Source organism: Manacus vitellinus, unplaced genomic scaffold (genome assembly GCF_001715985.3).
Source record: "Manacus vitellinus isolate BGI_N305 unplaced genomic scaffold, ASM171598v3 scaffold_25_pilon, whole genome shotgun sequence".
In the NCBI taxonomy this organism is placed as follows: domain Eukaryota; kingdom Metazoa; phylum Chordata; class Aves; order Passeriformes; family Pipridae; genus Manacus; species Manacus vitellinus.
The window spans coordinates 8677039-8691741 of NW_021939882.1; the positions used below are offsets into that span (position 1 = coordinate 8677039).

Sequence of the window (14703 nt, forward strand, 5' to 3'; positions counted from 1 at the left end):
CCTAGTTTGACTTCATAGTCAAACATTAACAAATGATGCTGTAAAATTAGGAATAAGGACTGTAATAAGGAGAAGGGAAGATTTATATCCTCTTTAAACTAGCTGTCCATGTAGGTTTTGTTGAACTAGCATGTACTAAGCTGAGTTCTCAGCTAAAGCCTCCACTAAAATGAGCTCTTCAAATTAATTTCTTTTTCAGTACATTTCATTTCATTTCCCAAATGAGAGTTACACGGATACAGTTGATGTACTGTCTCACTGAAAACTTCTTTCCTTGAATTTTCATTATTTTATATATTTTTAAAAGCAGGCAAATCTTGAGGGTACCCTTAGATGCTTTTGATCCAATAGGCAACGGTTAAAACCCTTGTCTCTTTTGGAAATCACAGTCTGCACAGAAAACCCCATTTAAATGGGTTCTGTTCACGTTACATTTCTCATTCAGCAATTATTATCTCTTCTCCTGATTTAAACAACTCATTTTCCCTCATTCACCATGTCATAAATCCAAATAGCTGAACCCATGCCCCATCTAAAACTTCATTTCTTAAGGGAAAAAAAAAGCTGTGGTTACCTCTTTGGTAAAATTAGCTTCTGCTAATAGCTTAATTCATTTATCCATTTCTTTTATCCTTCCTCTCCCAAGACTGTTAACATTTCTAAACTTATTTTAAACTTATTTTAAACTTTTGATGTAACTTATAAGATATTCTGGGCATCATCTCCGTAGCTGCATAGAAGCTGCTCAGCACTCTTGAATATCATGTCTCAAAGATCACTCGTGTGCAACTTCATTTTCCATGTGCCCATAACACTTCTGCACACCTGGGCACGAATTTACTGTAGCTAAGCAGGGTCTTCTCCAAGTAAAACCCTTTTTCTCTTTCTTTGTCACATGTAAATGAAACTACAGAAAAAAGGCATTCCTAAAAACATTTCTAGCACAAGCAATTCTACTGTATTTCCATCAGCCAACCCACGTAGCAATCGGATGGAGCTTTAGGGCTGTGAGAGAGAAAGAACCCAACAGCACAAGATTCAGTCTGTCAAGGTTAGGACTCACATCAGCTTCATGACAAGCTCCCTTTGTTCCACTGGGCCTACAAAATTACCCCCAAACTTATGTCTGGTATCTTTTTTCACAGTACACCCACTGCCATAGCTCTCCTCCACCAGTTCCTTCCTATCAACCCCAATTCAGACGTTTCTTTTTTCCAATTTTTCTACTTTTCCCTTTCTTTGTTTTTCTTCTTATTTTAGGAAAATCTATTTGTATCACACAAGAGCCAAGTGCAGTTCCAGAGATTTGATGAATAGGCCCAACACACAGACACATGGTTTGTGAGTTGCCATGTATCATCTGCCTCATTTATCAGTGTGGAAACTTGCAGGGCAGCAAAGTGCATTGGCTCCCTAAGAGTCCTGTTTCAGTCTCCAGGATAAAATCTGCTCCTCATGTTCTATTGTCCAATCATTTGTCAACACACTCAGATTTGCATTTTCTATTTCCTTTCTTTCTTATTCCAGTCAGCTGTAAGGCTCTTCCCTTGAGAAACACCGGATTATCCACACTTAATTGATTTCTTATGTTGATATCATTGGCAATGTTAAAGCAGCAAAAAAAAATAACGTGAGAAGTGAAATGTTAACTGGAATCCAATAATTCTTATAAAGCTGAAAAAAAAAAAATAACAACTTGATCTGCTCCCATACATTTCAGCAGTGATAAAACCAGGATTGCTCCAGGATGGCACTGGAACAACACGGTCGTTTTCCACTCGCTGTTTTTTCATGTGAACAGCGACATAAACCCACCAGCTGACAGAGAAACGAGTAATTGGGGTCATTACCAGAGCAGACAAAGTCCTTCTTCTGCACCTCTGCCACCAGGAAGCCCCTGAGGCTGACGGGGGCCAGGCAGAAGGTGAACTGGCCGATGGTGCGGCGCTGCCGCAGCCAGTCCGACAGCCAGGCCAGGTGACAGTCACAGTGCAGGAAGTTGGAGTGGAGCCGCCTGCAAAAGACACAAAAACCTGCAGTTATTGGTAGGGTTTTTTAAAACATAAGCCACAAATAACACAATCAAGTACAAGTCTGCCAGGCTCGACACTGCAGCTTCAGTAGGATCGTTGTAGGTTCTTGCTTGCGGCTGAGTCAGGGCTTGACTGTCCACGCTGCCACGTAACATAGCCCAGGGCATGGCCTCAAGTTGTGCCACGGGAGGGTTAGGTTGGATATTAGAAAAAGGTCCTTCCCCCAGAGGGTAGTTGGACACTGAACAGGCTCCTCAGGGCAGTGGGCACAGCACCAAGGCTGCCAGAGCTCCAGGAGCATTTGGATGATACTCTAAAGGCACATGGGGTAACTCTTGGGGATGGTCCTGTGCAGGGTCAGGAGCTGGACTGGATGATCTTTGTGGGTCCCTTCCAGCTTGGCATATTCTGTGATTCTGTGACACAAAGGCCACATATAAATTAGTGTTATTATTTATAATGTCTTGGAAAAATGAAGTTCAATAATGACCCATCTACAGCTGGGAATTCTAGAGACAAGAACATGTAGAATTTAAGATTGTGACAAGTAATCACTTTGCCTGTGATTTTATACCACAAAGAACTGCATGAATGGCATATCTTTGAGTCAATTCAAAGAGTGGCTTGTCTAAACATGAGGACCAGGCTGAAAAACAGGCTGAAAAACATCTCCTTTGAGGAGTTGGAAAAAGAGGGAAGAGAGAACCCCTCCACATCAGAGTCTATTGACACCTTTTATGTGGCTGTGTTGCCTGTACAAATTCATCAATGCTCTTTTTACTGTGGCAATTTAATGCAAATGTGTAGGACCTAGGCAGGAAGTTTTAACTCATGTAAGATCTATCCATGCAGCTCCCTGTCCAGCCTGCTCCATGCCTGGCACCAGGGATTTGCATAAGCATTATCACACTGTGGGGAGAAGTCTGAAAAACTATGATGTGTTCAGGGAGCAAATCTGGCAATTTTAATAGCTACCAAACTTAAGGTCAAAACAAAAGCCCAGGATAGTAATTATTTCATTCCCGTAATGACTCATAGATTTGCAGTGTTACCCCAAATGAAATGATAAACCAGATTGAAAATCCTGTCAGAAACTGTTAGACAAAGCATTATTCACCAATATTGCAGGCACAGAATTGGTGTGCACCGGATTTAGCCTTGTCCATCCTCCAAATAAATTAACTGTCTGCCTGGGAGCTGTTTGTACTGCACAGCAGCAGCACAGCTCAGCAGTGGCGCCCGGGCTGACAGTCCCCAGATTTGTATGTCTGGGGTGGGCAGCCATGGTAAAAAATACCCCACAAATCTGGAACTGAGAGTTTCTCCTGCAGAGATGGAAGGCTCTGCTCTCCTGGGAGCACTGTAACATGTAACTGTTCTAGAGGGATGGCTACAAGACCTTGAGTTTAGGGCTCGTGAAGCTATTTAAGTGAAGCTGCAGTAAGTTAGATTTCTAGTAAAATGTTTTGTTATTAAAAACCATTAACCTGCTTTTTTGTTGAAGGAAAGAATAAACAAATACATAAATATAATTTAGTCAGAAATAACCCTAAATAAGACTTTGTTCTAACTTAAGAGAGTCAGTATTTCATTTAAATCCTCAAGGTCTCATCCTTCCCACAGCAGCCAACAATGACACTTAGGATCATCTTCCTGGAACTGGAACTGAGCTCATCCCATGCCATTCCCTGCATCCCCTGCACAGGAATGTAAGGCAGGCAGGAGTAATAAATTTCTCAAAAAGGGGCAGTTTTCCAATTCTGTGAGTTGCTTTTTCCCCCCTCAGTAAATTGATAAAGCTGGACCCTGGGGTTTCCTGTTTCAGTAGAGCAAACCACCACTGCTCTGCCTCAGCAGAGCCCTTCTTTTAATTGCTCAAGTTTTTATTACACAGATACGATTTTCTTTGAGAAGAGACCACTTAGAGAGCCTATCAGTCTTTACAAAGCAGCCCATTAGAATATAGTTTTGATAATTATATTAATGAATACAGCCACAAAAAGACTTCTCACAGTACTTCAAAAGCATTATACACCAATTCCCTGTGAACATGAAAGGCACTGAAGTGATTTTGCACATTTTCAGTTTACCCTCAAATAAAAAAATTAGAAGAAATTATGCAATTACCTGTCTCAGCAGTCACTCACACATGCAGAGACAACAGCACACTTACCATTAAGCAAATAGATACAGGGGACATGCTTTACCATAAAAAAAGCTGTTTCAAGCAAAGGAAAGCAGATCAATAAAAACTAATTCCTGTCACTTCCAATCAAGGCTAAAAGATCAATGAAACTTAACAGCAGAAAAGGCAGTTAAGTAAAAAAGGTTAGCACAGAAGAGCTGATTTTAGTGAAGAGTTTTTCAGGTGCTTCAAAATTTCTTGGCACTTCTCTCATTTTTTTTTCATTCTTTCCCCTCAGAGGTCATGTTGAAGGTGAATATACCTTTTATTTTTCCTTCTGTGTCCTAAAATGAGCAGATTGTTTTGAGAGCCATGAAGAAAAAGCTATTTATCCACAGAACCATCACAGCAGATGTAGCTGCTGCAGAAGCAGCCTCAAATGTCCTGCTAATGGATCTCACTAGAGTGTAAAAGAGACACACAGGGATAATATCCACAGTGCACTGGGCCTCAGCTGATGGGATAAAGGGCTTGTCCCTACTTAAGTACATTCAGACCAGGGATTTCCTACAAGGAAAAAAAAAAGGACACCTAAGTGTGAAGCTTTCTGAGAAGGTGTAGAGACTGATGATTGTTCTTGAAGAAAACAGTAGAGTCATCAAACTGTAACAGCATCATTCAATATCCATTTGGATTGAATTTCCATCAACAGCCAACAGATTAAATGGTAAATTTATTTCAGCTGTTACACCTCAGACAGCTTTCTCCTTCCCTGCAGACTCTTCACTGAGGTGGTATATTAATGCAGGAGAAACAGGCTATCAAGTGTGCTAAAGCTCAGGAAACCAGAGACAGTATTAACATTAACATTTCCCCCCCAAAAAAAATCCTTATGTAAATGTTTTACACAGGTGAACAAAACCTGATCAGTTTAACATATGCTCAGCTATGTGTTAGTGGTTAGGGCAGTGCTACCCATGGACACAAAATCTGGTTAAATCAGAACAGTATTAACACCTCAACAGGTGACAGCCTGAACAGAAGATATCCAGAGAATATTAAGTAACATGTAGTGATGAAAGCTCATTTTGATAATAACTATAATTGATAAAGCATTAATTGTGAGAAGTACTAAGATGACTTGGGGTAGAGGAAGAATTTTTAATATGTAGGAGCAGCAGAAAAAATTATGAAATGCTATTTGATTCTGGTATTTATCTTCTATTAATTGCTATTTTGGTGACTTTTCTGCCTCTGTTTAAACCTATGGAATGGAAGACTGAAAACCAAAACATTTCACTATATTTCCAGCTGTTTATATATAGGACTTTTCAATTCCTATATTGATCTGCTAAGGGTACTGTGTGTTATTTGGCAATCTTTGGAGACTGAAACATGTCCCTTGATATTGATGAAACTACCTTTAAAGAACATAAGGTGAAGGAATACAAATGCAAGTTTGCTAAAATTGCCCTTTTAGCCATAGACCCTAAATTAAATTTCCAGCAAATCCTTTTAGAGTGGGTCAGCATTCATGTTCTATAAAACGTGGCTCTCAGAATTCAATATAAAAGCTTCCCTTTATAAATCCTATTTATGACTTCCTTCCCTTTTTTTTTCTCTTTTCTTTTTTTTTTTTTCCCTTAATTACAGCAGAGGGGGATTAGTCAGTGTAAGTCTCCAGGGAGCTATAGACAAAGCCATCTCTGAAATTAAACTCAAAGGAAAATGGCAGAAGGCACCGAGCTGTGCTAACAGACAAGGGTGGCTAATCTGGAAAAGCCAGGCAAATTTTCTGGAGCACTGTGACTGAATAAGAAAAGGCAAAAACTCCAGGAACCTTAACTCTACACCTTTATCTTCTTCATCCACTCCCTTCTAAAAGACAAACATTTCCATTTAAATACATACATTAAGATCTAATAACGCCATCATTTAATGAAGAATGTAAATTTAAGTCAGAGGTTATCTGACACAGATTGACATAAGCAAGAGCCATTTTTCTTCAGTTCTGTTAATTTATTTAATATGATTTTACAAAGGCATATGCAGCATCCTTGAAGGATTTCATTTTTTCAGTGGTACAGAAAATTTTCAGGCTAGCTACTATTTGCCTTTCTTTGCCTTTAGAACATCTTGGTTGAGTTTGAGGTTTTGGAGGAAAAACAGATGCTTTGTTTAAACATGACTTTTCCTGAAGCTGTATCTTGCCTAAAGCAATTTAAAGGAATAAGGTACTTAAAGAATACGGTTTTGGTATGGCTAAATTACACAAATGGTCAGTCTGATTTCACATCTTTGTATTTTGGACTGCTAAAGATCAAAGCTTTTCCAGTGCAATCGTGTCCTGCTACAAAAAGACAGATTTGATGTAAGAGAAGCTTTTATAAAAAAATGCATCAGAATCAGTGACATTTTGTTTCAGACAGTATCTGGAAAAGACACTTTTTCAAGTTCTTTAAAAATGCCTTGTTTCACCAATTAGTATTCTGAATTTAAAAAGAATAACTAGGACTGAAACACAGGATATTAACCAAATTCAATAATTTGATCCATCTGAGCAGTTTTTATGATCTTCATGATGTTCCAGCTTGGAAAACATTTCACATTATGGATTTTCCCATGGGAAAAAAAAAAGCCAGTTTCATTTCTGGGTAAATTCAAATTCTTGATAAAACTGGATCTTAATTCTGGGTAAATCCAGTAGAGTGCCTGTCAGGGTCCTAAGGACATCAGGCACCTTCACACCCCTGCCTGGACTACCCAGCAATACAGTCACCCAGGCCTCCAAGGCAGCCTGAGAGACTGAAATGAGATTATCACAGACAACAAACAGGCAAAGAGTTGGTTTACACCATCATTATGTTATAATATTAGAGGATATTACTCACAGAGTCCTGATCTTTGGCATGTGATTGAAACTGGTAACAGGAATGCGGGTGATGTTGTTGTTGTTGAGGGTACTGTCAGGAGGAAAAAAAAAGAGAAAAAAGAGAATAATAGATTGGTCAGTCATTTACATTTCTTCACCAACACACTATTTACAGAAACAAACTGATAAAATCCTTGTTTATAAATCTGCCTGGCTGTGAGCAGCAAGACACACTCCCCGATACCTCTGACAATTTGTGACATACCATGAAAAACATTATTATTAGGGGGAAAACAACCAACAGCAGCATGAGAATGGCTCAAGGTTAGTGTTTACCATGTTGGAGTAACCAGGAGTGCAGAAGATGAGTTTGTATTGACTACTGGAACAGACCCAGCCTGGTCGGTTCAGCTGCCACTTTGCTTGCAAACCTGCTGCAACTTGAGTGGAGGGACATCAGACCAGGACCCAGCAGTGTGAAAGCTCTGCACTTACAGGGCTCATCTCACAAAAAGAGAGCTGTTGGCTCTCACAGCCTTGTTAACACAGCCTGCTGACATGGACAGACAGCTCAAATTGCTCTCTGGAAACAAAAGGACGGATGGGCTCCCTTTCCTCGGCTTCCTTATGAAAAAATATATGGGTAGTGGAACGGGCTGCAATAAAGCATGTCATGACCCAGGCATGTAAGGATTGCTGCTGCTCTATCAAAGCTCAGCCTAAAGAGAAAATAATCTCACTGCTGGGAGGGACCCCCTTAGAGCTTCTTATGGAAAATGAACTGGCTCGATTGCCATCAGCTGAGTGTGCTGCTCCCATTTACGGGGCTCCTAATTATATCAATGACTCTCTAGCAAATTAGAAGCTATAAAGTTTATCAAGATGGCACAGGAAATGGAAAGCACTCCAACAAGGGCATAATTGCCATGCTGCAAGTGCACCAAAGCTAGAAATGCTGCAGGCTGGTTTGTCATGAGAATGGATGGATCTGGTGGCGACTCCGTGTCCCAGCGTGGCCAGTCCTGCCACTGCCTATTTGAAACGTGTGGTGCTCACAGCACCAAGGCATGGAGCAACCTCTGCTTTCCACAAGGGGCACAGCACTCCACAGGGTCACCTTGGTAGAAGACATCATGTTTATGGTGTATGTTTATGTATGTGCTGAAAAAAATACCTGCTGAAGCAACCTAAAGGCATGTTCTCCTTCCCTGGAGTATTTAGTTGTTCCAATGACATATATTTACATAGGATATTTAATCAAAAGCTGTAGCAGACTATTACAGAAGTTAACCAGCCCTCTTGGTCATCTGCCAATTTAAAAACATTTTCACAATTCTGCCTAGAAATCCCTTGGCAGAGCCATCATCTACATCAGCAGATTAAAGCTAATTATATTATATCCTATTAAGACTGTTTTTTTGGGTACACAGGAAGACACATGGGCATACTGGCAAAGCCTGGAGGTTGCAGGGTAACACAGCTCTGCACAGGCAGCTCAGGAGAGGGGTGTGAGCAGCTCTGACACTGACAGCACTGTGCTTGTGCTGCTGCTGCACTGCACCCCAGCAGGAAAGCACTCAACCACTTTGTTAGCAGGATCATAGCTGGTATTCCAGATGGATACACTGGCAATCTGGAGCCAGCATGGGGGCTGACATACCCATGACAGCAAGCTGCATCAACAGAGCAAAATTCCCCTTCCTTTCCAAATCTGTGAGCACAGGGAGTTATGTCAGTAGAAGCAGAGTCTTGAAAATCTGGGATCTGCATGTGAGATCTGCTGCCAGAGATCTGTGTCAGTTGAGTCCCACACATTCACACAGCAGGCTGATAAGAGCTGTAGGTCTTAGCATAACAAGGCTTATAGTATAACACGTAGGATTCATTCCAGATCCTCTGGAAAACTGAGGCTATCAGAAATCAGACAAGAAATTTGTAGATAAGTATTGGGATCACTGGGTGTACAAACCACTGGGTTTGTGTATTCAGTTCCTCAACATGCAAGGAGTCAAACGCAGCCTGTTATAAATGTACTGGACAAGATGAAGAGGGAAACACTGTCAACCTGAGCAGTAAAGCTGCAAGCAAGCTCTCACATCCATCAGCCCCGTCCCTGGCAAGTGCAGCCTGCCCTTCTCTGCCGTGCTGTGGCTGCAGTGACACAGACAGCACCAATGCACATCTGCAGGGCTGGAAGCTCTGCCTCTGAATTCCTGCTCCTCTCATGATGACAACACACACTGTGGCAGATTTTGAACCTCTGTGTCATACCCTGGCTACTGCTCAACTGCCTTATTTACCCAGTGATGCAACCGCGGTCCTGTGTGGCCAGGGAGCCAAAACAAGCCTGTACAACGATTTCAGAAAGTGAACAAACCCATTAGGAGTGCATAAATATTTACATCAACACACCCACCCCTCCGTATCCGTATTTATTTGCTTTTTGGGAAGTTCAAATAGGGCTCACAAATGGAATTTATAATTGCACCGCCATTTCTTTTTCCTGTAAACATAAAAATATAATTCTGAGGCAAACCTCTGCCTCGCTTGCCTGTTACATTAAAACAAGCTATGAAGTCAGATGGAAGAACTTAGGTATAGAGTGATAAATAAAAGCCACATGTAAAGTCAGCTCACAAAAATCAAATTGCATCCATAGCTGATGTCTGAATAGGTCACACGTGGTGCTACAGGAGTCAGTGGAGGCTGTAGGAATTCAAGAGAGATTTTTCTATTGATTTCAAAGGGACGTGGGTTGGATTCAGGCTGTGACAGTGAGCTTCTTCTGCAGAGAACACATCCCTGGCTCCCAGTGCAATTCTTCTTGTGGATGCAAAAAGGTCACCCTTTACTGTCTGACTCAATGATTCAAAAGTATTTTAAAATTTCTTTAAAAATTCTACTTAGCAGCCAGAGCATTATTCCAATCACGTGGTATTTCTGCTCACAGGACATCAAATGACAGTGGCTCAGGTTTTGCAGAGGTTTCAAATATTTGCTTATTTTTAAATAAGCAATGGTTTCTCATAATTAATCAACAAATACATAACCCTCCTTCTAAGAATCCTAAGTCACTGCTGAATTAATATACTCTTTAAACACAAATTTCAGGGATAACTCCAGCAGACAGCTATTGCACAGATGACTTAGTAGCATACTATTTCATTGATATTTAAATGTTAACCATAATGAAGGCAATAAAACATCTATGATAACAGCAATTATTTCCGAACAAAGGAGGCCAAACACTGCAAAGGGCACTAATTGCCAGTGAACTGCCTGCACTACAGCCCAGCTGGAGCTGCAGGAATTTACCCCTGCAGAGCACGCAGCTCCCACACAGTGGGAACTCATTGGCTCTGGAATGGGAAGGTGCTCAGGAGAGGTGTGCTCCCGAGATATTCTGCAAAGCTTTCCATCGTGCCTTCCCAGCTAGGATTTTGTAAGGGATGTGTCCCAGAGTACACAATATAGCAGCATTTGAGCACATGAAGGGAAAAATAAATTGTGCTCCAGTCATCTGCTAGTTGCTCCAAGGCCCCAGCCTCATTCTGATCCACCTAAGATTCAGATCCACAGAAACAGGTTCACAAACACCAGGAAGCTGGAAGAAGTAGACAACTTCCAGAATCTTCTGACTCCTCCAACATCATGTGGAGAAAATTATATTCTGCTGAGTTCTCGCCAGCCTTATACCTCCCACCTCTTCCAGAACCCTTGTCCCTTGAAAAAGCACTGTCCTCTCATTTAGAAGTCCTCTCCCTGTACACTATTCACATCCAAAACGCTGAATCAGGAAACTGAGGTTATAGACAATATTATTTATGCCAGCCAACTTCCCACCTTGGGCCGTGATCCTTGTCAGATCCTGCAAGCTCAGCAGGAGCAGGGCTGCAGCAGAGCTGAGGATCCTCCAAGGACTACTTGGGAGATGCATAAGGTGAGATCAGCAATCAGGAGGTGGTACCTCCTCCACCACTGTGAACTGTCATAGTCCCACTGACTCCAATTTACAGCCCCAGAGGAGCTGCTCTCCTAACTCACTCCTCCGCCAGTTGTCCAAACTGGTTAGAGCCACGTGTGGAGCTGCTTTCCTCCTTCTGAAGAATAAAGGTGATTTATAGCCCCTACTAATCAGAACTTCTCTAGAGGAAAGAATGCTCAGTCTGCAATCCTGTCATGATTTGAAAACAATTACTTATCTCCTTCCTCAAACTTTTGGTGCACATTTTTCTTCCCTTCTGGCTTGCTCCAAATTGATGTACACCACTGTATTTCCCTGACAAGGAGGTCTTAATTACAGACTCAATGTAATGACAGTAAAATCATTAACATGTAGAAATGACTGTCATGTCTGTGGTTTCTTAGATAATATTTATGCATTATTCTTCACATCTTTCTCCATCCTCTGGTATAGGTATACAAATGTTCAGGACTAGATGAGAGTCAGAAAAAAATTACACTCCTAAGGCTACAAGCAATCACAAAACTTTTATGGAAGAGAATTTGGGGGAAAAAAGTATAAATGTATAAATTTTGAACCCTTCAAATATTACAGTATTTTACTTTAAAAACTTAATACTTACTTTTAAAATAAAGTATTTTATTTTAAAAACTCACGAACTCTAAACATCCTTTCATGTCCCTTTGGCTAATTCAGAGGTCAATAGTCAAACACTATCAATTCTGTAAATCACAGAGTACACAGAGATTTTGTTTCTATTACTTGGACTTCAATTAATGTGCTTAAGAGTATACAATAAATACCAGAGTGCCTGTCAACTTTTTCATCTGAAATACTACTTTCAGTACAATATATCTACGTGCTCTATTCCAGTTTAGTAGACATGAACCAAAAGGATATTTTGGCAAGGATATCAGAAGAAGTTACACAATGTAACAGAACTATCTAAAATATTCACTATTCTCTAAAATAGTGACTGTCTTATTGTTTCCCAGTCACACTTCAAGTGGGAAAATCTATAGGAGCGTTGGGTTTTTTGTTAAATACACAACACTGTTTGATGACAAAACCACCTGGTACGTCCCATCTTAAAAAAAGTTCTGGTATCCTAGTTTTTCACTGAGAAAAGGAAAAACTGCTATGCAGATGTCCATTTTTGTGACTATAAGGCATTTTCACAGTGTACACAGATCACTAGCTGTGCATCAGTACAGCACCATTCCCACAGTGATGCTTCTTGTTTACAGCCTGAAAAGATTCCAGTGGAAGGGGCAAGGGAGACCTGTCAGATGTTGAAGATATTCCTTGTTACTCGACGGTAACAGAGACTGATTTTCTCTCCCATTCCACTTCTGCAGCTGATTAGCAAAGCAGCTAATCAAATTGAGAAATCTTAACTCAAATTTAATTCAAATTGAGAACACACTTCTCCCTGAGCCTTCACAAGCATGGTTACTGGAGGCTGTAACACATGGCTGTGCTGGCCACTCAGGTTGGTGATCCACGCCAGGCTGCTTTTGTGTCACATTTGGCTGACCAAGGGACATTGCAGCATTTGCAGAATTCTCAGTTAGAAGGAAATATTCAGAGTCATTTACTGATAGGTAAATGGGGAGAAAGATCTGCAAAGGCACCAGCTCATATACTAGATTTCTGGTTTTGAATGCCTTTTATGTTTGGGCATTGTATGTTCTTTACAGGCTTCTAATACATGGGATTTGATAGCAGGAACACCAGCCCTCCTTTGTCAGCATGTTTCCAACTGTCTGTGGGCTTGAACCTCAGCTGTTCAGTTCCTTTTTCCTGCTCAAAACTCCCTCAACACTCTGTGGAAAGGAGAAGGTGCCGAGTTATCTTGCACTGCGATAAACCTGTGCTTTGAAAGTGAGACACTGAAATGGAGCAGCAAAGCAAAGGGACAGGGCTGGTGGGGCACAGCAGTGCCAGGCACTGCAGCACTAACAACTAACATTTCCTTCTGTCTCCTCCAATTACAGCCCTGCTTTATCACGGGGTGCTCGGTGGCTGGGTGTGTAATCCCCGTGTTGTGTGTCCATAACACCATGTAATTGGGCCTAATGCAAGATTATTATCTGTGTGCATGCAATGGAGAGCCACAAACGGTGTGTCTGCAGCCTTGTAACGTTCCCAGGAGTGAATTACTGTCAGACTCCCCGATTACTGCTTCTCCCACAACTGCCTGGTTTCCAGGCTCCTGTCCCCAGTGCAACCATACATCCAGCAAATGAGAACAGGAAATTTATTCAGACTTAACCAAGGCATCTCCAAGCATAATTAAGCCTCTCATGTAAATAGTTTTCTGGGTAATGTTATTTCTACTCAGAAGTGGGTGAACTGATGCAAAAATAGGCTGAACAGTTCACCCCAAGTTGCCAGTGGAGCTCGAAAGGCAACACTGGTCTGTCCCTAGTATGGCAGTGCCACAAACACAACTTCTCCAAAACCCAAAAGCTTTAGGCTGTGTGTGTAGTGTTGGTAAATGAAAATAACGTGAAGGAATCTTTTCACAGTTGTAGATGTGGGCTGAAACTGTGCAGCCTATGCAAGATTAGACATCACCATCAGTATTTCTGCACATAAAGAGGAGGATCTAAGGGTCTGTCTGAAATACTAGAGATGAAACAAACTTGGGTGACTGCATCTGCAGCAAATTTTAACACTAACAGTGACAGTACCTTAGATCTCTGTGTTAGCACATCCATGTAATTTGCTTTTAAGCCTCCCTTCAACTACATAAAAAGCCACTGCAAAGGGAAAAGACGTTCTCTGGTTTTTGTATTCAAACAAGGGTTAAGCAAAGCAGTAACAGGTTTCAATTTCAGAATGGGGAATTTTCATTAGATACAGGGGAAATATTTCTTACAATAAAACCAGGAAAAATACAGAAAGGAGCTGGACAGTGATCAGAAAGTGAAACCTGTAATAAAAGACTAAATGAATTCCTGTCAGGAATGGCATAAGATTTGATGGGCCCAGAGCAGGACAGTAGATGACAACTTCAAACCCCTTCCAGCCCTTACATACCACCCAATATAACTAACAGCAGCAATTCCAAAAAGGGAATCTAAATCTATATTTAGTAATAAAACCAAGACTTGAATTTTATACACTGCCATAATTAATGTTTGTAATTAACTTTCAGATTGCAGGGCAAAAAGGAGCTATATTTCCAGTAGCTGTAAAGAGCTATTTTTCACACAGGTCAGGAGGAATTTGCATTGAATTAAATATTTACTGCTTCTTATGGCCTCTGATGAAAAAGCAAACTGGCTTTGGCACTCTACCCCTCAGCACTGAGTACAGACACCCTCGACTTTCAAGGCATCCAAGCTTTGCTCATTAGGCAACGTCCAAAACTCAACTGGATCTCTTCAGAGTTCTGGGGAGTCCCGAGTGCCTCTTGTACTCGAGCCTTTGATCTCCCCACAGACTGTTTAAGTTAAAGCCCACAACTACCATGTGGGCAGATAATGAAAGCAACTGATGCTGCACTGATTAATCCGTTACTCTCGACTGTTAGAAAACATAATGATCTCACAAGGGGCCTTATTCACTGACATACAGCAGCAGAGCTCTGATCTGACACCTCAAATTAGCAGCAAAAGCAATAACAGCTGGGGTTTTGTCTCAATATTTGTACCCAACTCTAAAATGAGCTGGCACTGTCTAAGTGCTATTTTTAAACACA

The 14703-nt window shown here is 41.1% G+C and overlaps 1 protein-coding gene across 1 annotated transcript in view; it reads right to left on the minus strand.

Moving 5' to 3' along the window:
• SLIT3 (slit guidance ligand 3) overlaps positions 1 to 14703 on the minus strand; it is a 475112-nt gene that overhangs the window by 182593 nt on the left and 277816 nt on the right. The window contains exons 7-8 of the mRNA XM_008928306.3: positions 7050 to 7121; positions 1851 to 2014 (exon numbers count right to left, since the gene is read on the minus strand). Of these exons, the coding sequence (XP_008926554.3) occupies positions 1851 to 2014; positions 7050 to 7121 (236 nt within the window). The remainder of the gene's footprint in view (positions 1 to 1850; positions 2015 to 7049; positions 7122 to 14703) is intronic.